Source organism: Sminthopsis crassicaudata, chromosome 1, assembly GCF_048593235.1.
Source record: "Sminthopsis crassicaudata isolate SCR6 chromosome 1, ASM4859323v1, whole genome shotgun sequence".
Taxonomy (NCBI): Eukaryota; Metazoa; Chordata; class Mammalia; order Dasyuromorphia; family Dasyuridae; genus Sminthopsis; species Sminthopsis crassicaudata.
The window spans coordinates 431,737,652-431,761,157 of NC_133617.1; the positions used below are offsets into that span (position 1 = coordinate 431,737,652).

A 23,506-nucleotide genomic window follows, 5' to 3' on the forward strand; every position below is an offset into this window, starting at 1 on the left:
TCCTCCATTTCATATGTGGGCAGAACTTTTCTTTTGAAATCTTAAACTGAAATAACTTGTCAGTGGCAACCCACAATTGGTGCTGTGTAACATATTAGGATAGCTCTGTCAGAATCCGTCTTTACCTAGCATAAATGCATGGGTTTAATTAGAGCCTTTGTTTAAGTGGCTATTGCTTGATGGGATTATGCTATTTTTTTCTGTTTCTTTACATATTATTTATGTAGGTACAGACATTTTAAACTTCTTAAAAAGAAAAAAAAAAAAAGCAATAGCATTACTTAAGCCTTTCCTTAGAAGAGCTCAAAGCATAAAACTGACTTATTTAAGCTTCTTGAGGCTCATTTAGGAAATTAGCCAGTGGAAATTCATCTTTCTTCAAACAAAAATAAAGACTTCTGTGGAGGAATACTTTCCATTTTTTTTAGCATAATATAATAAATATGACATTGGACTTAGAATCAAATAATTTTATTTCAAGTCCTCTTCCTCTATTTCCTAGCCATACATTTATAGGCAAGCCATTCCCTTAGCCTCATGTTCATCTGTAAATTAGATATAATAGTATTTGTGCTATCTACCTGATAGGGATTATAAGACAAGTTATATTGGTTTTTAAATAAGAACTTTCATCATTTATAATGTTAGAACTCTCTAGAAGATTCTTTGTAGTCCACTTAACAATCTCTCATTTTGGAGATGATGAAACTATACAATAGAAACTATGGCCATTGAGACTAGGTGACTGGTAACTGCTAGGAATTCTGATGTCGATTTGAAAAAACAGATTTCTTCTTCTTTATGTGAAAAGAGAGACACTTAGGTCTGAGTACTATTTTTCTAAGGAGGTAAAGATACAGTTTCACTGATATTAAAAGAACTTAAATGTTTTTTTTCTTTTTCTTCACCAAAAATTTTTGTTGACAATAATGATAGAATCTCGAGTGTGTTTTATTTTTTTGACTGAGAGACAGAGAGAGAAAGGCCAAAGCAAGATGAAGCCCCAAAACATTTGGTTTGTATAAAAATTAATTATTTTCTATCCAGTCAATTCCCCTATATGGATTTTCTTTATTATAAGTGGCAGATCAATTGTTACTTTTCCTCTGATTTTACTGTGTGCTTTCCTGAAGCATAATGATTGCTCAAATATGTTGTGATGGGAATTCCTTTCAGGTATAGGTTGAACTTAGATGATTGCCAGGGTCATTTCCAACTGCAAATTCTGTGACTCTCCTTGGCCATGTTAATGCTCTACAAGAGAATCATCCAAAGAATGGAAAGAAGAACAAATTCAGTACCCCAAAGGAAAGGTTATTAGGGATAAAGTTTAAAATCTTGCCTAAATATTTATTGGTTTTGTCCCCACTTTCTCCTACTTCAGTATTATCATGTGTTAACTTGGGGCAATTAAAATTAAGCAGAGGAGATGAACACAAGTTGCAAAATGAGTCATCTATTTTTAGATAGTTAATTCAGGAATTTGTTTTGCTTGACCATATATTTGTTATTTTTAATTAAGTTTTTATTAATGTCTTTGTTTTCTAACTTCATCATAATTTCCCCAAGTATTTCTTCCTCTCCCAGACAGTCATTCCATATAACCAATAGTATTTTTTAATTAATAATTTTTTATTATATATATATATTTTATAATATTATCCCTTGTATTCATTTTTCCAAATTATCCCCCCCTCCCTCTATTCCCTCCCCCCGATGACAGGTAATCCCATACATTTTACATGTGTTACAATATAGTCTAGATACAATACATGTGTGTGAATATCATTTTCTTGTTGCACAATAAACTTTAGATTCCGAAGGTACATGTAACCTGGGCAGACAGATATTAGTGCTAACAATTTACATTCACTTCCCAGTGTTTCTTCTCTGGGTGTAGCTACCTCTGTCCATCATTGATCAACTGGAAGTGAGTTGGTTTTTCTTTATGTTGAAGATTTCCACTTCCATCAGAATACATCCTCATACAGTATTGTTGTTGAAGTGTACAGTGATCTTCTGGTTCTGCTCATTTCACTCAGCATCAGTTGATTTAAGTCTCTCCAGGCCTCTCTGTATTCCTCCTGCTGGTCATTTCTTACAGAGCAATAATATTCCATAACCTTCATATACCATAATTTACCCAACCATTAGTATTTTTTTAAAAAGGAAAAAAATTAGCACAAGTGATCAACACATTGGAAAAGTCCAAAAACATGTGCAATGTATAATACCTGTGCATTTCTTACTTCTATAAAAAATGTTGGCTAGAGGTATCTTTTCATATTTCTTTCTTTGACTCCCGTTCATAGTTTGGATACAGTTACTCATTTTTAAAAATTGTTGCTTCTATTTGCATTGTTGTAATTCTGTATATAGTTTTCTTGGCTCTGCTTACTTCACTCTGCTTCAATTCATGTGGAACATAATTATTTATAACACCTTAATATTCCATATGCTACTATTTAGGAGCTATAATGTTTAGTCATTCCCTAATTAATGCATATCTACTCTTTTACTAATATTTTACTGTCACAAAAAGTGCTGTTATCATACTATAAATATTAACTAGATTTTTGTTTGTTTGCTTGCTTTTTTACAGTGTTTGGGGGAGGCCGGGGAAAATTTGAATTTTGTTCATTGAAAAAATAAATTTTTTTTTTCCTGAGGCTGGGGTTAAGTGACTTGCCCAGGGTCACACAGCTAGGAAGTGTTAAGTGTCTGAGACCAGATTTGAACTCGGGTCCTCCTGAATTCAAGGCTGGTGCTCTATCCACTGCGCCACCTAGCTACCCCCAAAGTAAAATATTTTTTAAAAAATACATTTGAGAGTAGGCTTATTGTTCATCCATGTTTAGCATAGATCCTGGTTTATAGTGCGTGCTTAATTGATTATTTCCTTTTGCCATGAAAACCTTGGTTATCCAGGTATAATTATCCAGAAGAGTGAGGCTAAAAGAGATGAGTGTGCATGTGTACTTGTGTGTGTGTGTGTGTGTTTCACTGAGTTGCATTTAGATCTTCCTTTATGATTTTTATGTAGAGTTTTATATAAACAAAACTGCAATTTTACTGTTTCTATTTTCTTATATATTTTTCTAGGCAATTCGAGTTTTCTTCATGTATCGCTCACTGTCACTGCAGCTTCGAGATGAACCAGAGACCCAGTTACCACTGACAAGAGAAGAGGACTTGATAAAAACAGATGATGTCCTGGATCTGAGTAAGTAAGCCTTCATTATTCATTGTAACTGTGGAGAAAGTTAACAACATCCTTTACAGGGGCTAAACAAATAAACATTTGACCTTTGTCTTGATAAATAACAGTTTTAGTAACCATACTGCATCTGTGTAATGTCTACTCTAATATGAAGAAAATACACTGAATTTTTCTCTACTTTGAGTTCAGATTATGAATGCTTCTTTTTATTTTTAACCCCTTTCTATATCTGTAGAATTATGCCAATTAGTTTTTCCCATCTTTACTTGTTTTCAGCCTCTTAATTATTTTTATTTTCTTGGCATCTGTTCTTTTCCCCCTTTTTTAGAACCTTAGACAATTTACTTCTCTTGTCTATGCTACTTGCTTCCTTTATTGTGCCTTTGCCTTATTACTATTGTCATTTCTAATAGGTGACACAAGAGCATTGGATTGCTTATGTTGCTTAGTTTGATTGTGGTGAAATATTTTTTAATAAGTTTTTCTTGAGTTTGACCATGAATATTTTCATCAGTGAGGGGAAATTAAATGTCAGTAGACATGCTGGCAAATGCACACTTTTCTCCTTATCTTTATGGATAGCCAACTGAAATAAAGGTCCAAAGTATTTTACTTACCAGTTTTAATTGATTAGTTGGCTAACTGGGATCATTTCACTGCGTTTTTTGAATTATTTTCCCATTTGACCTAAAAGGGATTAAGCCTGAGTAAAGCAATTCTTCCAAACAGTCTAGTGAATGAAAATTTATTATAACAGTAAAAGCAAATCAAGAGTTATGGCTAAATTCAGAAAGGTTACTGGAGAAGTTTTGTTTGACACTGTGTTCTTCTCAAGTAATTCTTTGAAGTAGTTTCTTTAAACTTTTAGACCTAATGGTTTTGAAAGTAAGAAGTACAAAGTAAGAAGAGGAGCAAGTTCATTGGTTGAAGTAATTTTTCCCAGAAGCCCTTGTATTATCCCACGCCCATTCTCTGGGAGGATAAAAGAAGGCAGCACTCCAGAGATAGGGAGTCTCTGCTTTAGACCAGACTTGAGGCAGCTCTCTGTAGGAAGGGAAATCACTTCTCTGGACGAGAGTTAACGGCAACTCTCTGGAGACAACGGTTCTCTACAGGAAGAAGAATCTGTCTGAGAGATTTGAGTTGACACAGCAGATCTCCTCCCAGAGAGCGATCAGCAGCTTCTGGAGACAACAGCACGTTACATATTGGCTCCCAACGTGGGGCAAGGACTTTTGTTTATCCTGACAAGGACTTATTCTGAGCCCTTCAGAGGAGTTAGACTGGACCATAGCAATTTGGCGCCCGAACAGTTGCAAGAGCTTCTGGGAAAAATTACTTCCTCCTAAGCATGCAAGCTCCTCCCCAGTAAAGGCCTGAATTAGAGAATTGTCAAGTACTGACTTAGCACTTAGTAAGAACCTAATATCTCATTATCTCATTAGCACTTAGTTAACCTAACACTTCAGTATAATTTTCAGTATAACTGGAAAATTTTAAATCTTCCCTTAGAGTATCCTCTTTCCCTCTTATGAGTTTCTTCCCATATTTTTAAGCTTCCTAGTGATCTTGGGCTGAAAATTGTGTAGAAACACAAGCTGGAAGAATTACATTAATGTTACCATTAGATTAATAGATTTTGTCCAAAATCCTTACACATTGCCTGATTTTCCTTCACATGTTGACTATTTTCTTTAAAGTTGAATGAGGAGCATTATAATTTTTCCATGGTTGCCTTACTCATTTTGTCCAGACTTTCTTAATCCCAAGAACTAAGTAATTTTGAAATATATAGTAGTAGTAATAATGTGCTACTTTTATATACAGGGGTGATGCTACCAACTCATGCAGTTTCAGCTGTTTTTCCAGTAGCAAGAATGAGTTATTGATGGTTGTCTGTGAACTTTTAACTTTTCTCTCTCATGAACAGTTGCACACATTTACAAGATAACTGATCAAGTATTGGGGTACAGTCTGTGATCGTGAAACATATTTGATCATCTAAGATTCAGACCTATGCCATTGCTTTCACTGGAACCATATTATTAATTAACTGAATAAAGTAGTCATATATATTTGAAAAATTATAAGTCTGCCAGGTGTTTCATAACTTTTATGTAGGTGGATTTCTTGGAATTTATTGAATATATTCACTGAAAATAACATAAGATCAGTATCATAAGATCATAGAACTAGAAGGGAAATCAAACCACCAAATTATCTTAGACAGATAAAAATGTAAGCAGTACCACTGAGACTTACCAGTTAGGCAAGAATTTGCTTTATTTGCTTTAGTTTCTCATCTGTAAAATGAGCTGGAAAGGGAAATGAAAAACCACTCCACTATCTTTGCCAAGAAAAACTAAAATGGTGTAAGGGAAGAGTTAAGACATGACTGAAACAACAATAACAACAGTATTTATTGTTATGGTCCTATATCACTATACAAAAATTCTTTCCATAAAACTGATTCAGTACTTTTTCATTTCTTTTATAGTTAGCCTTGTTTAAAACAAAAAAGCAACATTTTTCAAGATAGTTATGAACAGAAGAGTAATATGAAAGACTAAAATATTAGTGATCATTAAACATCAATATACTAAAAAGCATATCATAGCATCTTGCAATCACCTTAAGTATATTTTAATTCAAGTGGAATTTTTTTGAAAAATTTTTTGGAATAAATAGTTGAATGATAAAAGGTACAGGTCAACATTTTATCCAAGTACATTATGGCAATCATGCCATTCAGGTTCAAGTACTTAGAGACAAAGAGTTGCTTGAGCAAAAGAAGAGAAGAGTGAGCTGAGTTAGTTAGAATGAAATTTGAGAGGCAAGTGTCTGGCATTTGAAGAGCAAATGCATGTGGCCATTGTGGCTTTTGTGGGTAATATTTTCCCCATTTTGTTGTTTTCTCTTGAAAGAGAATGCAATTCAAGTTTGATTGGTCTATTTTAAAATATATTTATTCATATGGGAAACAACATTAAAATAACAAGGTATAACAACCACATTAATTATTCATAAACACTTAAGGTGATTTTATTAATATGAAATTGGTTTTTTTAAGTGTTAAAAGTTTAGTGGTTTGAAACAATTGTAATAGCAGGACTTTTTAAGGAGGGCCTAAATATAGCTAAAACAAAATTTTTACACACTGTACATTGTTGCCATTCACAAATTCTCGTAACTATAGATGTCCTAACATTTTCCATAGAATTTGAAATACAATTTTTTTTAAATTGTTTTTGCTCAAATGAAACCTTACACAAAGATTTTAAAGATCCACACATAATGTAGGTTGTATTTTAATTTTTGTTAACTTAGCCACTCCAATCTTAATTATTTTTTTGTATTATTAATGTTCTGCCAACATGCTCTTTCTTCTTCCTCCTTGAAACTTGGGCTATATGTTATACTAATCAGAAAGAGGATCATATTTGAATTAAACTGTCAATTTTCCAAGGAAATGATAACATGAAATTTACATCATTTCCCCTCTCTTTATGAATTATACTTGTTCTCTGAGTGTTTGATGAATAATACTGCTGGCCTTTTTTCAGAAATGAAGAAGAAATAGAGAAACAAAATTTTGTCTTATAAACTGACTGGAAATGTGATTATAATACAGCTGTCGGTTTTATATGAGTAGATATTCTTAAAGTAAATCAAATTGTAATATTAGTTTGTACTTTTAAAGCAGGATGATGTAGTTGTTTCCTGCATATTGATTATTTGATTGGTACCTGTCTGCTACAACTTTTTTTTCAGTAATGCTCATTGATGTGGTTTAATGTATATTCCTGTAATCTTTCCCCATTTTTACAAACTTACAATCATAATTGAGGTGCTTTAGAGACATGTTCTACTGAAGTAAATGGTCATTTATATATTCTTTTTTATGTGCTGGAATAAACCTAAGACATTTCTTTCAGAAAAGGCAAAAAACTCATCTTTCTAACTGACTTTCTATGTTTAGTTGGTGTTGGGAAACTTTAAAAAAGTATTTGGAAAGAGAGTGTTAAACTTTACCTTTTAAAGTTATGCTTACTAGCTAGCAAAAACCAGATAGTAATTTTCCCTATGGGTCTGAAGAGTTTCTGTTGGTCTTAGCTATTTAAAAAAATTATTCAAATAGAAGTGATTTCCTAATATTAATCACTTGACTATGTTCTTTCATTCATTAATTTCTGTGTTTATTAATGAATGCAATGTTTTATTTTATTTTTCACAGTAGGTAGGTAATCATATTATCTTCTTAAATTTTTTTAAAAATTTTCTGTGAATTGGTATTGCCACCAAAAGCCTGAATGAGCATTTTCTGAAATGAGTGGTTTCTCCACTTAAGAGTTTTGTTCTAATTATTACCTCTGCTCCTATCTACTCCTGCCTTTTCCCCTCCACTTTTGTTTATCTTTTAAGAAATAGCTAAGAGTTCTAAACTTGAAATATATTAAAGCCAAAGTTGTCATTTTCACTTTGGCTTGAATAGAAATAAATGAAATTTGTTTTTCAAATCTATCCTTCTGCATACACTATACATCAGAGGATTGGCCTCAGGCTACTATCTAACAAATTTATTTTATAGGAAGGCAACAGTTTATTAATTGTCTTTTGATGGATAAAGAAACTAAGAAGCAAGTTTTGTTACTAAGAGCATCTTAAAAACTTCAGTTAGTTTTTCCTCAATGTTCTAGTAACAAAAGCTATAAAATGTCCTCACATTCTGCATTCCTCTGAAAGATGTTTGGAAGATAAAAGCTGTTTATCATTTAACATCCTCTTCTTCATCATTACTAACAAGTATTTAGGAGGTCACATATATACACAGGATTTTTATGATTAATTAAGAGTTCTTAAGCAATTATTTTAAAATTTCAGTAATTTAAAAAGAAAATCAGTTAAGGAAAGGAGGGAAATATGCTTACCAGAGTGAGTACTATGCCCTGAGAGCTAGTTTTCTTTTGACTTTAGACCTTTATTAAAGGTCATGTTATCTGCAGATTCTTTAGAGATTTGTTTTGGGTGTTTTGTGGTTGATCAGATATCAGGGCTAGAAACAAATCCTTCCTCTCAGAGGATTTTAAGATAACTGTTCTATATTTAATGTGACTCTTCTGTAACATTGTTAAGAGATCACCTTATGGTGACATGGGAGCAATGAATTAAAATGGACGTGATCCCATTGAAGTATATGATGGGGGAAGTAATTTTGAAACTCTGTGGGAAGAGCATAAGATAATAAATGAGTTAAACTGTGAGGCATATTAGAATTAGATACATATATAGTAAGCCTTTACTTCTTGATTTCCCCATCTATCAAATCATATTGTCCAGTATCCTCTACTTCCCAAAAGAAATAAAAAGCCTACAGAAAATCTCTAATGCAGGCATATTTGTGGTGTCTTTGAGAGACTGTGTGGTCAAAAGTAAAAAGCCACGGAATTCAGGAAACATGATCTGGAATTTAAGCTACTATCAGTAGTGACTATGCTCCCTCTCAGTCTTCAGTTCTCTTATCTAGAAAATGACTAGAAGCAAACATTTATTAAGGTCCTACTGTGTGCTAGTGACTATAATAGGCTCTAAATTCTAAAGTTTCTTCTGGTTCTTAAACTTTATGAAAATAACACCTATATGGGACAGCTTAGGTGGTGCAGGGGATAGAGCACCAGCCCTAAAGTCAGGAGGACCTGAGTTCAAATCTGGTCTCAGACATTCAACATTTCCTAGCTGTGAGATCCTGGACAAGTCACTTAACCCCAATTGCCTCAGCAAAAAAGAAAGAAAATAACACCTATATTAAAATTTTTAAATTATAAGAAAATACTGTGCTAAAACTTCAAATACTGTTATTAAAAATTAACACCAGTCATAGGAACAGCTCAATTTATCATTCAAATATCATCAGGCAGGAGTGATCTTCTATTCTTTGAAGACTATTAATTTTATAATTAAAGTAAAAAATTCCTTACCTTGAAATTGAGATCTGAATGTTTTTTACATTTTGTTCAATTTTGGATACAATTGTTCTAAATAGAACCAAATTCCTTTTAAAATAGATATTTCTTCTACCTTCCGCCTCCCAAAAATGTTCATATAGAAAAATCTCATCTTCCTAATTTCTTCAGTTTGATGCTTAAAGCTATCTTTTCATTCACCTATCATTTTCATTACCCTTATCTGACTCTCAAATTTTAAAACTATGCTTTGCTTTTTTCTAAAATATTTGGGACTTTCCAAAGTTCTTAGGCAGGAAAATGTATGTAATTTTAATGGCTAGTATAACCTTTAGCCTTTTCTGATGCCCATAAAGCTGTTTGCTCTCCTGTTGCAGTGAAATTAACACAGATCATAGGACCCTAGAAAAGAACTTATAGAACTTTGAGGCCATTGGGATGAATCTGTCATTCTTAGGATGAGGAAATTGAGACCCAGGGAGAGAAGTAATGTGTTCAAGGTTTTCCAATGTCAGACACCTATAATTGCATTTGGCAGTTGAACTCAAACTAGTGCAGTTTCCAAAGCTTGTTTCCTTCCCCTCACTTCTAGCAGTCCTCATTGCTCAGGTTCTCTGTCAGAGAGCCATTATACCTATATATAGCATCTCACCTATTAGGATAAGCTCTTTGTCCCTTAGGCATTTCCCAGACCAAAGACTCCCTGACTATATTCCTTGCTGGCTGCTTGGAATGCTTTGCTGATGCCAACACCCTAGGGAATTGAGGGATATTGGGTATCTTCTTTCAAGTTGTTATAATTACGTTTCTGCTTTCGTTTCTTTTGCAGCTTCCTTTCCTGTACAGTATCTTTTTTTTCTTTTTCTTTTTAAAATTTTAAATACCTTTTAATTTTTAAAACACATGCAAAGATAGTTTTCAACATTCATCCTTGCAAAACTCGTGTTCCAAGTTTTTCTCCCTCCCTTCCCCTCACTCCCTTTCCCTAGACAGCAAGCAATCCAATCAATATATGTTAAACATGCTGTACAGTATCTTTGTATTTCATATGTCTTCTCGTTGCAATATAACTCTAGCTCCTAACATGGTTTTTGGCACATTGTAGGCATTTAACATATGTTTGTTGAATAACTGTGTTTATGCAACACTATAAACTCAATAGTGTTAAAGTAAATAGTGAATGTTCATCAAGTACAAACAGAAGAACAGGTAAATGAGGATTACACAAGCTGACCTAATTATTAGCTTATTCAGGCTATTATCCCCTAAATTAGATGGCTCACATTATAACTAAGTTTTGGAGATTATTCCCTATCTTTCTTATTTTCTTCATACTTTCTGTATTCAGACTAGAGTTAAACTGTTTCTTTCATCTTTCTTTATCCTTGGAGACACAAGGCTCTTTTCTCTCTGAACTTTAAAGCCATCACTAGTACCAAGTACAGACTTCTAGCAAATGCTCCCAGACCTTAACTTAATGACATTCCTCAATTTTTCATTGAGAAGCTTCTTCATTGGAGATAGTGTACTTTTAGCCTTCCATAACAATACTAACTGGATTATAGTACAGTAGAAAGAGCAGTGGATTGGGCTCAAAGGAACTAATTTTCTTTCTACTCTACTTCTATGACTTTTGGGTAAGGTCTCTCAAAGACTGTCAAACAAGTAGATTGGATTGGGCACTCTTTAAGGTTCCTTATAGCTACAAGTCTATGATCTGGTGGCAATCCCTTTATCTCGCCTTATCATTAATGTTTACCTCCAAAGTCAAATAGTCTCTCAGTCATTTCTACTTTATTCTATTCTAAAATCCTCAAACATCCTTTGAAGTGGCTCCCTCATCAGCTCCATCTCATTCATGCTGGGGCTTCTAATATCCTTCCTAAAACATCACCACTAGTACTCTCTCTGAAAGTCATCTTTCCAAGCCTTCCTTCTCAACCATTGTCTCTTTACAAACAACATTAGCATAGAGCAGTGTTGTCTAGTTACACTTCTTAGTTTGTATGACTTCTGTCAGAATAGAGATACTTTAAAATTCACAAGTAATTTTAAAAAGGAAAGTTTTTATTAAGACTAAGTTCAACTATGGACTTAGGAAAAGAGAGAAAGAGTTATTGGTGCTAAATAGCCCTTTTATAAAATAGTGTTTCTTTTTTATAAAGGTTATATTTTCAAAATTTTTCCTTGAACCAATTTTTTTGATATTATGAGAAAAATATGTCTTGCTCAGGGCTTTAAAAACATGTGTCTGCAGATGCTTCATTCAGTTTTTTTGAGATCAATGCAAAAACCCCAGAGTAAGCCTCAATACAGTTGGTGTGAATGTGTGTAATGGGAAATCAGAGTGACTCAATTCTATCTATATATAATTACTAAAATATTCAGGGGCAAAAAATTTGGAACTTCTCTGTGGGGGTACCCCATTTTCACTTCCCCCAGAACACTCAAGTCTATTCTTTCAGCTTTATAGCTATAAAAAAGCTTTCAATTGAAAATAAATGGTCCTCTTTAAAAATCATCTTCACCAAATACTTCACTAGAGTTCAAAATGAAAGTGGAGGCACTCATTGGTTCTCATCATCACTGTAGTATGTGTGGTATTTAAATAATCTATTTTTTTGCCCCTGTCATATACCCAGTTGTACAGAAATGTGAAGTCTCACCATCTATACTTTTTTCTTTGGCTGAAAGGAAATAAGTCTTTATTCTTGACTATGACTTTTCTTGCTTTGAAGTTTGGACTAAATAATATTTCTTTTACAGATTTTTTTTAAAATACTAATTTTTATTTTCTTAAGGTTTATATTTTGTTATTCAGAATTCTTTTGCAGATGTACTGAACTTTGCACTTGAATTAAATCTGGTGGATCTTGTTTACTTAGAATTTTCCATTTAAGATATCCTCTCTCATTCTGATAATTTGATTTGTTATTTGATATTATTTAAGAAACTTTTGGAATCTTTCTGATACAAATATGCATCCTAATTTAAATCTAAGAATCTAAAACCCTAATACCATCATTCCTTTGGACAATAGTTTCTAGATAATAAAAGATAGAACCTGTTGAACCAAAGAAGTCTACAATACAATTCTCATCAGTTTCTATCCAGCTTTAAACTTAACAAAAATTTTTAAGCATTTGCTGTGCTAAAAACCAAGACAAGTAAAACAAATTCTACCCTCAAGGAACATACAGTTTAAGAGGAGATGTACATATGTAAATATTTATAAGATACTATACAAAGTAAGTACATGATAATCTTAGAGGGGAAGACACCAACAAGTGGGAGGAACTAGGAAAGTCTTCTAACAGATGATAGCATTTGAACAGAATCTTGAGGGAACTAAGGTTACTTAGAGGCTGAAGGAGAAGATGAAGAAGAAAGACCATCATAAGCAAGAGAGACAACTTGTGAAAAGGCACAGAACCAGGAAATGGGAGGTCAGGAGTCAACTACATGTAGGCTTGTGATGAACAGAGGGAAGTAATGTGTAAAAAACTAGGAAAAAGCCAGATTGTGAAGAATTGTAAATGAAAAACAGGAATTTATATTTTGGCTCTGGAGAAGACAAGAAATCGAAGTTAGGGGATTAACATGGTCATACTTTAGGAAAATTACTTTGGTGACCATGTGAAAAATGGTTTGGAGAGGGGGAAGGCAAGAAAGGCCAATTAAGAGACTTGCAAGAACTCAACAGATATGATGATGAGGGTAACCACTGAATTCTCAACAGATGTGATGATGAGGGTAACCACTGAATTCTCTAATGAAGTTAAACAAACAAAGAGTATAGTATATTGGAAAGAACACTGGTCTGGGTGTTAGGACACCCAGGTTGAATCCCATTTCTGACTTAGTAATTCGATCTTGCAAGTCATGTAATTGCTCTGTGTCTTAAGCTCCTTTACCTGACAAAGGAGGATGATAATAATATTCACATTATCTATTATGAGTATTTGTTATTGGAAAAGTCAGCTGGCATTTATTAAGCCCCTATTATATGTAAGACACTGCTCAGTGATGGGAATACAACAAAGAAACGCAAAAAAAAAAAAAAAATTGTTCTTGCCCTCAAGTAGCTCCCTTTTAGATGGAGACAACAGGCAAGCTATTGTGTACAAAGTAGATCTATAAAGAGTAAATTGGGGATAATCTCAGAGGACAATCTCTAGCAATAAATAAGACTAGGAGAGGCTTCTTACAGAAGATGGGACTTTAGCTGAGACTTGAAGAAAGCCAAGAAAGTCAGAAGATTGTGATGAGGAGAGAGTGTTGCATGGGCACAGCCAGAGAAAATGCTTTGTCAAGAGATTACATCCTGTGTGGTAAGAACAACAAGGAGGCCAGTGTCCCTGGAGTGCATGGAGGAATGTAAGATATAAGAAGACTAGAAAGATAGGAAGGGGGGCCAGGTTATGAAGGTCTTTGAAAGACAAAGGATTTTGTATTTATCCCCGAAGTATTAGAAAACCACTGGAGTTTATTGACTGGGGTCAGGGATGATGTGGTCACATCTAATTTTTAGGAAAATCATGCTCACAGATTGGTTGGATGTATTGGAGTGGCGAATTATGATTTTTGCTATCATATATTATTATTGTTACATTTTATATTATTTACCATGACAGAACAGAAAATAAAATGTTAAACTGTCGCTCATTATTGGGAGATGGAAGGGACAGAACAAGAATTTATTAAGCATCTATTATATACCAAACACTGTTAAGCTCTTTGTTGTTAAGGGAAAGATACCAATGTCAAGAAAAGAAAGGAAAGAATTTTAATTATGTTCTAAAGAACAGGAAGATTTAAATTTAGATCTTACTTTTAATAATTAAGAGTTTCTTCTATTAACTAACTCCAGTATTTATTAGTTATACTATAACAAACCATTCCTAAGGTCCACAAAGACAGACTCACGATTGTATATAATCTTTTGAGATGCTTGTGTAACATTCACTCAAGATTATCATGGTAAGCTTACTCTGTTGTGTATACTTTGATCCTCACATTTTCTTCTACATTTCAGTTTAGTCTGCCTTTGCTAGTCAGAAGTCGGTCCACTAGCAAGATTTATTTGGAAGACTAATATCAGAATCTTTTAAAAATAATTTTGAAATTTTATATATATATATATGTGTGTGTGTGTGTGTGTGTGTGTGTGTGTGTGTGTGTGTGTGTGTGTGTGTGTATATCAATTTAATTCTGGGAGAGGATATTTTTAAACTTAAAAAATATGTAACCTATGTGCAACTCTCTGATATGATAAATATCACTGTCCCTTTGAGAAGTCTCTTGGAAGTCAGTACTTGTTTAGATGCCTTTTAGATTCTGTCATAAAAAACAAAGCTGATCTGAAAAGATGATTGATTTGGAAAAAATTAATAACTTCCTATCAACTTTGAAATCATGAAAAGTTTAGTGCCAGATTTTTTTCTTTATTATGAGTGAGAAGTCATTTGCTATTTTATCCCTCTCCTGTTTTGGGTTGTCTCTGCATTTATAATTACTTTCATTGAAATTGACATTAGAACCTTTCATTTAGGTTGAGGGAGGGGAAAAAATTCTTCTGGATCCTTTTCCCTATGGTATTTCCTCATTGTCTAGAATGATTTATTAGGTGCCTTAGTACATTTTTAGTTTAAGATTGATAAAAATGGGGGCAGCTAGGTGGCGCAGTGGATAGAGCACCAACCCTGTATTCAGGAGGACCTGAGTTCAAATGTGGCCTCAGACACTTAACACTTCCTAACTGTGTGACCCTGGGCAAGTCATTTAACCCCAGCCTCAAAAAAAAAAAAAAAAAATTGCTAAAAATGTGAGTGTGATAATATATGTAAAAATGCACATTTCATGATAGAATTTCATTTATATTCATATGCTACAGCTTGTTCAGCCATTCTCCACATGTCTTCAATTTCCAATTCTTTGTCACCACAGAGTAGCCACAAATATTTTTGTATGTATAGACAAGTAAACTTTGCTTGTGACCATTTTTTAAAAAATTTATTATATCTTTTTGTTTACAAAACATATCTATGGGTAATTTTTTCAGTATTGACCTTGCAAAACCTTCTGTTCCAAATTTTCCCCTCCTTTCCCCACTCCCTCCCTTAGATGGCAATAATCCAATACATGGTAAATATGTTTGATTATATGTTAAATCCAATATGTATACATATCTATAATAGTTATCTTGCTGCACAAGAAAAATCGGATCTAGAAAGAAAAAAAATCTGAGAAGGAAAACAAAAATGCAAACAAACAATAACAAAGTGTGAAAATATATGTTGTGGTCCACACTCACGCAGTTCCCATAGTCCCCTCTCTGGACATAGATATCTTTCTTCATTACTGGACAATTGGAACTGGTTTGAATCATCTCATTGTTGAAGAGAGCCTCGTCAATCAGAGTCAATCATCGTGTAGTCCTCTTGTTGTATAATGATCTCCTGGTTCTGCTCATTTCACTGAGCATCAGTTCATGTAAGTCTCTCCAGGCCTTTCTGAAATCATCCTTTTGGTCATTTCTTACAGAATAATAATATTCCATAATATTCATATATCACAGTTTATTCAACCATTCTTCAATTGATGGGCATCCATTCAGCTTCCAGTTTCTGGCCACTACAAAAGGTGCTACCACAAATGTTTTTGCACATACGGGTTCCTTTTCCTCCTTTAAGATCTCTTTGGGATATAAGCCCAGTAATAACACTGCTGTTGTAACCCCTTTTATCTGAGGAAATTTTTTACCTGACCCCAAGTGTATGAGTACATAAAAGTTATACAAATCAAACATTTACTGATTATAAATCATAAAGAAATTTATTTTAAAACAATCCTTTAGTATATACATAATTTTACCATTTATAAAAAATGAAAGCAAATTTACATACTTATGAAATGGATATGCTTATTTATTTTTACAGAAAGAATTAAATCTTGGTGGAATATTTAATACTTTTTATTGTTATCAAATTTTTGTGACCCCTATATTCAATTATGTAACCCCATATAGGGTCATGATCCATAGTTTAAGAAGCTTTTTTATAGATCCTTTTCTTTTTTAAAACTCTTTTTGGGATACAGACTTAGTAGTTGTATTGCTGAATAAAGGGTATTTACTTGCCTTAAAGACCTAACAACCTGCTTTGGACTTATCTTTTTTTATCCCTATTTAATATTATCCCCTCTTCTACATTTTGTAGTCCAGCCAAATTGATCTTGTTTTTGCTTGTCATATTAGACAATTCCTTCTCCTATTTCTGTAACTTTGCATAGGCCATCATTTGTGCCTGGAATTCATCCTCTCTCTATCTTTGAATTGTAAAATCCCTCTTCCTTTAAGAAGCAGTTCAAATTCTTTATTCTGCATGAAGTCTTGCCTAATCGCCCAAAACTGCAATTGCCTTCTTTTCCAAATTATCATATTTTTAATTACTTTGTATGCATTTTTGTTGAACCAGTTAATGCTTATTACTGTATATATCTTCCTCTCTTTTTTTTATCTCCCCAGTTAGAATGTAATTTTCTTGCAAATAGAGGTTGTTTTATTCTTTATACTTGCATACACAGAATATGAATACTGTGCCTGGCCCAGTTGATATCTGAAGCCCAAATTTTTTTTATTATTTTTGTGTGTGTTTTTTTTTTTCCTGTTACCTTAGACTTCTAGTCTGGTGAAAGGGGAGCAAGAGTTAAGTCTACCCTTTATCTAGTTCTTGGTAACCTCACTTTTTGACCTTCATTAAATTGCTTCATCTCTGTTTCAGTTTATATAATTTGGGGCTTGTTTACATTGAGTTCCACATTTGTGGTTAACTATTGATGAAGGAGATCCTGTTCCTAAATGATCTTCTTACTGAAAACTAAAGTAGGAGCCCAGTATCCAGATAGAAATCTAGAAAGTGGAGATAAGGAAGAAATAAATAAATAATTTCTCTTGGAACTTCAGAAATTGGTTCTACCACAGAGAACTTTATATCAAAATGGAGCTTTTGTTCAATTAAATTATAGTTGTTGAGGAAATGATAGGAACAAGAGACTTACATAATCCATATAAATTGGGAGAACAGAAGGTCTAGTATAGTACATGCTGTTTGACATCCTCATTGTGTCATTTGGGCAATTGGATTTTTAGAAGGCAATGCCAAAAAGCTTTGAGGATGGTATTCACAATAGACTGGTTTTTTTGAGGACCAATTTAATTAAATACATCAATAGTAGACTGATAGTCTACTATTAGTATATATTACACTGATCTGGTGGTGATTAATTCTCTGACCTTATTAATAACTATGGCTATACATAGTCCCCTACTGTCTGTAAAGTCAAGTACTGTACAAACTCCTCAGTCCTTCACAGTCTAACTCCAGGTTGACTTTTTCCTATTACTTTTAATGGTGATAGTCCAAATTTTCTCTCTTTAAGTTTCCCATATTATCCCCTACTTGTCTCTTTCTAGTCAAGGACTTTTCTTTACTTTATTTATATTAAGAAAATAGAAGTGATTGTGACCTTCCTCTTTTTTCCCCACTCCTTACTGTAAAATCTCTCCTCAGCATTAACCATGCTCTTCTCATTTGCTCCAACTTCTGCTAAAGGAATAGGTCTTCTCTTTCTGATTTCTTCCCCTCCCATCTCCTCCAAGATCTTACCTTTGTATTATTGCCTCGATTCCTGTTATCTTCTTTCTCCTCTTCCACTGTTATCTCCCCTGCCATCTACACACATATCCTAGTCTCTTCACCTTTAAAAACAAAAACAAATCAAAGAACCTTTTATTTGTCTTTATTATTCTCTTAAGCTGTCATCTTAATATGTTTTCTCCTTTTCATAGCTAAACTCCTAGTAAAGACTATCATTGGCTCCTTCCTGCTTATTTCTCAGGTTCCATAAAATCTAACTTTAGAACCTGTCATTTGACTTGGACTGTTCACCCCAGGATTACTAATAATCACTTTACTATTTAATCTTATAACTTTTTCTTAGTACTACTTGACCAGTCTGCAAGTTTTTTACACTGTCCCCCAACTCCTCTTTCTGGATACTGCCTCCTTCTTTGATTTCTGTAATAATGTTCTCTTGATTCCCATCCCATAAATCTGGCATTTTCAGTCTCCTTTGTTAGGTCATCAGTATACTCCCACCCATTAAGTGCAGGTGTTCCCCACATGGTTCTATTTTAGACTGTTTTCTCTACTTTTTCCAATGATCTCATTAGCTCTCATGGATTCAGTTATCTCTATGCAGATTACTTTTAAATTTATATGTTCAAATCTAATCTCTTTCTTGAATTCCAGGCTTATATTAATTACTTCCTGCTCTTCATTTCTACTTAGGTATCCCATAGACAATTCAAATTCAACAATTCCAAAATCAAACTCTCTCTTCCCTATCCCTCCCCCCCAAATACCATTCTTCCAAATTTAGGTTGTTTAGGTTGACAGTACTGTCATCCTTTGAGGTACCTAGGTTTTCAACTTTAGAATCATCCATGATTCTTCTGTTGTCTTCAGTTTTCTCTTTCCCATATCCAGTTAGTTCTCAAGTCTTATTGGTCCTGCCCTCACAATATTTCTTGCATCTAACCCTTTCTTTCCTATAGTCTATACCTTAGTTCATGTCTCAACAACTCTCCTGGACTAATGTAGTAATCTCATAAATGTTTGTTCTAGTATACTAAAAGGTTTTTCCCTCTTCAATACATTTTTAACATAACTGCCAGATTGTTATTTCTGAATACACATCTTATTATGTCACTTCACTACTCAAAAAATTTCAGTTCCTCTCTGTTGCTTTTAGGATGAAATATAAACTCCTCAACTTTATTTTAAAAAAAAAAAACTCTTATTTTCTCTCCCACACCCATCTCATTGGGGAAAGAAAAAAAAAAAAAGCAAAAGCTTTATTAAAAATATCCATAGTGGTGCACCTAGATGGCACAGTGTAGCAGCAGCGAATCTTGAAGTCAGGAGGATCTGAGTTTAAATCCAGCCTCAGATAATACTTCCTGGCTGTGTGACCCTAGGCAAGTCACTTAACCCCAATTGCCTCAGCAAAATGTGTGTGTGTAGATGTGTTGTGTGGGTGTGTATGTAAAACCTCCATAGTTAAACAAAACAATAAAAAAAAAAAAAATTCCCTTTTTCTCTGTTTCCAAAAAATACATGGCTCATTCTGCCCTTAATCTTTTTTTTTTTTTTTACCTCTCTGGTAAACAGCATACTTCATTATCAGCACTCTGATATAATGGAGAGTTACTGTGACAATTAGATTGATTGCAACTTTCAGCGTTGTTTGTCTTTAGATTGTTATTGTATAAGTTACTCTCTTGGTTCTGTTGACTTCACTCCACAGCAGTGACTTCACTCCACAAGTCTTTTCTTGTTGCTTTGAAATCATCTTTTTTCTCAGACCATAATAATCCACTGCTTTCATACACAATATTTATTAAGCCATTCCTCAGATGACAAGACGTGCCTGTAGTTTTTGTTCTTTACCAGAACAAAAAGCTGCTAAATTTTTTTTTTGTACATTTGTACATTTTTTCATGGTCTAGACCTACCAGTGTTATAGTTGATCAAAATGAATTTTTTTTAATTAAATTTTATTTTTTCAATTAACAAAAATTTGCCTTCCCCCACCCCATTATCTACTGAGAAAGCAAGAAAAAAATGCTTTTTATAAACACTCATATTCAAGCAAAACATTTCCACATTGACCAGGTCAAAAAAAAAAAAAAGAACTTATTCTGGACTCTTGAATCCATCAGTCCACTGTCCAGAAGCAGGTAGCAAGTGTCATCCTGAATCCTTTTTTTTTTTTTTTTTTTTTTTTTTCCCTTTTAAACTTCTCTTCAAAACCAATCCTTGCTTGGGACCAATTCCCTCCCCTTATTCTACTCACACTTTTAAAGAGATCTTTACCTTTTTCCTCCTGTTTCCCTGTTGTGTGAAATGTATTTCTGTACCCAACTCTGTGTGTGTGTGTGTGTGTGTGTGTGTGTGTGTGTGTGTGTGTTTGTTTCAGGCTTTGCTTATAGATATTTTGGAATCACTCTTTTCTGGGTTTGTGTCTTGAATATCCCTGTCACAAACCTACCTTTGCATGTTAGTATTCTTTTTTTGTTTGCTCATTCTTCCAGATTTTCATATTTATGGTAGGGATGAGATCTGCACACTTCTGGAATAAATGTTTCTTTTTATTTTGTCTTTTTTTTTTTTTTTTTTTAATAATGACTTTATTTTCAAAATACATGCAAAGATAAATGCGAACATTTATCCTTGCAAAACTTGGTGTTCCAAACTTTTCTCCCTTCTTTCCCTTCATTCTCTCCCCTAGATAATCCAATTTAAATTAAATATGTGCAATGCTTCTAAATATATTTCCACATTTATCATGCTATGCAAGAAAAATAAGATCAAAAAGGAAAAAATGAGGGGGAAAAAAGCAAGCAAACAACAACAACAAAAAGTGAAAATACTGTGTTGTGACCCACATTCAGTCTCCACAGTTCTCTCTCTGGGTACAGATGGCTCTCTCCATCACAAGTCTATTGGAATTGGCCTGAATCACCTTATTTTTGAAAAAAAAAAAGCAAGTCCATTACAGGTGATCATCACACAATATTATTGTTGCTGTATACAATATTCTCTTGTTTCTACTCACTTCACTTAGCATTTCTGATCATGCAAGTCTCTCTAGGCCTTTCTGAAATCATCCTGCTGATTATTTCTTATAAAACAATTCTTATGTATTTCTTATAGAACATTCCATAACATTCCCCAATTGATGGGCATCCACTCAAATTCCAGTGGAATAAATGTTTTGACTGGCTTTCTTGGGATATAGAGTGTTGTGATCTAGAATCTCAGAGACTGCTTAGACTGGGGGACTACAAGCTTTCAGTGGTCCCAAAGTTTTATGAGTTAGCACAAAGTCTGATTGCTCCCCTCTTGTCTGAGCTCTTCAGTTATCTGCCTTATATTTCAGTCTCATCAATATGTCTATGGGTTCATTTCAATAGTCTGCTGTTGAACTTAATAATGATTTTTCTAATTGTCTAATCGATTAGACAGTTAGAAAACTCTCCTGGTTCAGTGACCAAATTGTAGGCTCACTTTTGACCTAGGATTCTTCTTCTTATTCCTCAGGATGTTTCAGACTAGGCCAGAGTCAAAATGAGACCCTTTCCACTCCTGACTTGCTTTTTAAGTCAGAATACAGCGAGGGGCCCTGGACTGCTCTTCTTCTTCCAGACACAGTTCTTCCCTTATCTGTGGCATGCATCTGAAGGGGTAGAACTGATGATTGGCCTTTGGTCCCGCATCCCAAAAGTCTAGCCCTTCACACAGGTTTTTTCTTGCCCTGGTTTGTAACCCTCTCCTTAACTGGAATGCTCCACATGGTAGCTACTGGCTGGGTCCCTACCCAGGGGGCACAAACCTTTCTTCCTATGCTACCCTGGCTTGAAAAAAAGACTCATAATTTTTTTTCTTGCATGGTCCCATCAGGATTTGGCCTGATGGATTTTCTCTATCTGTGTAAAGAAGCTGGTGGTGGGGAGCTCAGCTATACCTTGTTTTGACATTTTTCCATCTTAGCTCCAATAAAATTCAGCCTGTCCTTTAAAGTCAAAGGAAGAGACCTGGAAGGGACTTCAGAAGCCATCTAGTTTAATCTCTTCATACCATTCCCTGACTTAGCATCCCATCTACTGCCTCTTTGCCTTTATGTAGGTTGTCTTACATGCTTGTCCTCACATCTACCTCTTAGAATTACTATTATTTTTGTGGCTCAACTCAAATGCCAGTTCCCTTGGAAAGTACTGCTTCATTGCAAAGATGGACATAGTGAATGATGGCCAAAAATGTATTGGGAAGCATGGCTCAAAATGAAAGAGGTAATAACCTTTTAAACTCTATAAAAGCCAGATGATATTATTATATTATTAGATATTTATCTAGTATCATGAATGCTAAGACAACATTAGCAACTTCTGATTTACATTCCTAATTTCTTATTTGTGTAAAATTTTTAGGACAATCCAATAAAGTCATCATTGCTGAAGAAATGAGAGAGAATGATCAATAGTATCATCCTACAGTATACCTGAGAAGAATAGAGAATTCAATATCTCTGATACTTCTTTTGGCTTATTGATTATAAAAAAGTAACTTTTTATTTGAGAGAGTAAAATGATACTTTAATGGTTTCTTCCTTCAGCAAGATAGCTTCCATTCATTTTTCAAAATCATCCAGATTTCCTTTAAAAAATGTAACTTCAGCAATACCATTTCTAGGTCTGTATCCAAAAAAAAATTTTTTTTTTTTAAAGGGAAAAGTAACTATTTGTGATACAAAAGTATTTTTGTGATGGGAAAGAATTGGAAATTAAGATGATATCTATCAAGTTGAGAATGGCTAAACAAGTTGTAGTATATGATTGTAATGAACTACAATCTGCTATAAGAAATGATGAGCAGGCAGATTTCAGAAAAAATTAGTTCCTGACTTAAATGAACTGATGCAGAATAAAGGGAACAGAATCAGGAAAAGATTGTACACAGTAATAGCAATATTGTATAATAATCAACTGTGAATGACTTTGCTATTTTCAGCAAAACAGTGACCCAAGATAGGACCAAAGTACCCATAATGAAAAATGTTCTCTATATTTAAAAAAAGAATGGATGACACCTGAATGCAGGTTGAAGCTTACTATTTTTCACTTTTCCTTCTCTTTTTTCCTCCCTTTCTTCTCTCTCGCTCTCTTTCTCTTTCTTTCTCTTTTTTTCTTTTTCCTTCTTATTTTTTCCTTCCTTCTTATTTGTTTTCTTCCACAAAATGGCTACTGTGGACATATGTCTTATATGATTATACACATATAACCTATATCAAATTGTTTGCCTTCTCAATAAGAGGAGGGGGGAGGCAGTGAGGAAAAAAATTTAGAACTCAAAATTTGAAAAATGTGAATATTAATAATTTTTTTACATTTAATTGGGAGAAAATATTATTTAAAAAAGAAAGAAAAATTTAACAGTCGAAATAATCTAGCTTGTCTCTGAGGCATAAAACAGGCAAATATATGTCCACTGAAAAGGTCATGAAGAATAAACATTGAAGTGTTCAGAACAAAGAGGAATTCCCTAATGATGGTGAAGTATTCAAGTTGCTCCTATTTGCAGAGGACATTGTGCTTATCGTATTAAACCATAGAATATTACAAAACTTCCTAAATGAGATGTACAGTCACTCAAAAGAGTTCGGCTTTGAGAATGCATAGTTACCTAGACAGAACATTTTTAAGCAC

At 33.7% G+C, this 23,506-nt stretch overlaps 1 protein-coding gene across 4 annotated transcripts in view; it reads left to right on the forward strand.

The window, feature by feature from the left end:
• CLEC16A (C-type lectin domain containing 16A) overlaps positions 1–23,506 on the forward strand; it is a 210,556-nt gene that overhangs the window by 101,780 nt on the left and 85,270 nt on the right. For all 4 annotated transcript variants that reach the window (XM_074280551.1, XM_074280550.1, XM_074280552.1 and 1 more), the window contains one exon: positions 3,103–3,223. In XM_074280551.1, coding sequence (XP_074136652.1) covers positions 3,103–3,223 — 121 coding nt within the window. The remainder of the gene's footprint in view (positions 1–3,102; positions 3,224–23,506) is intronic.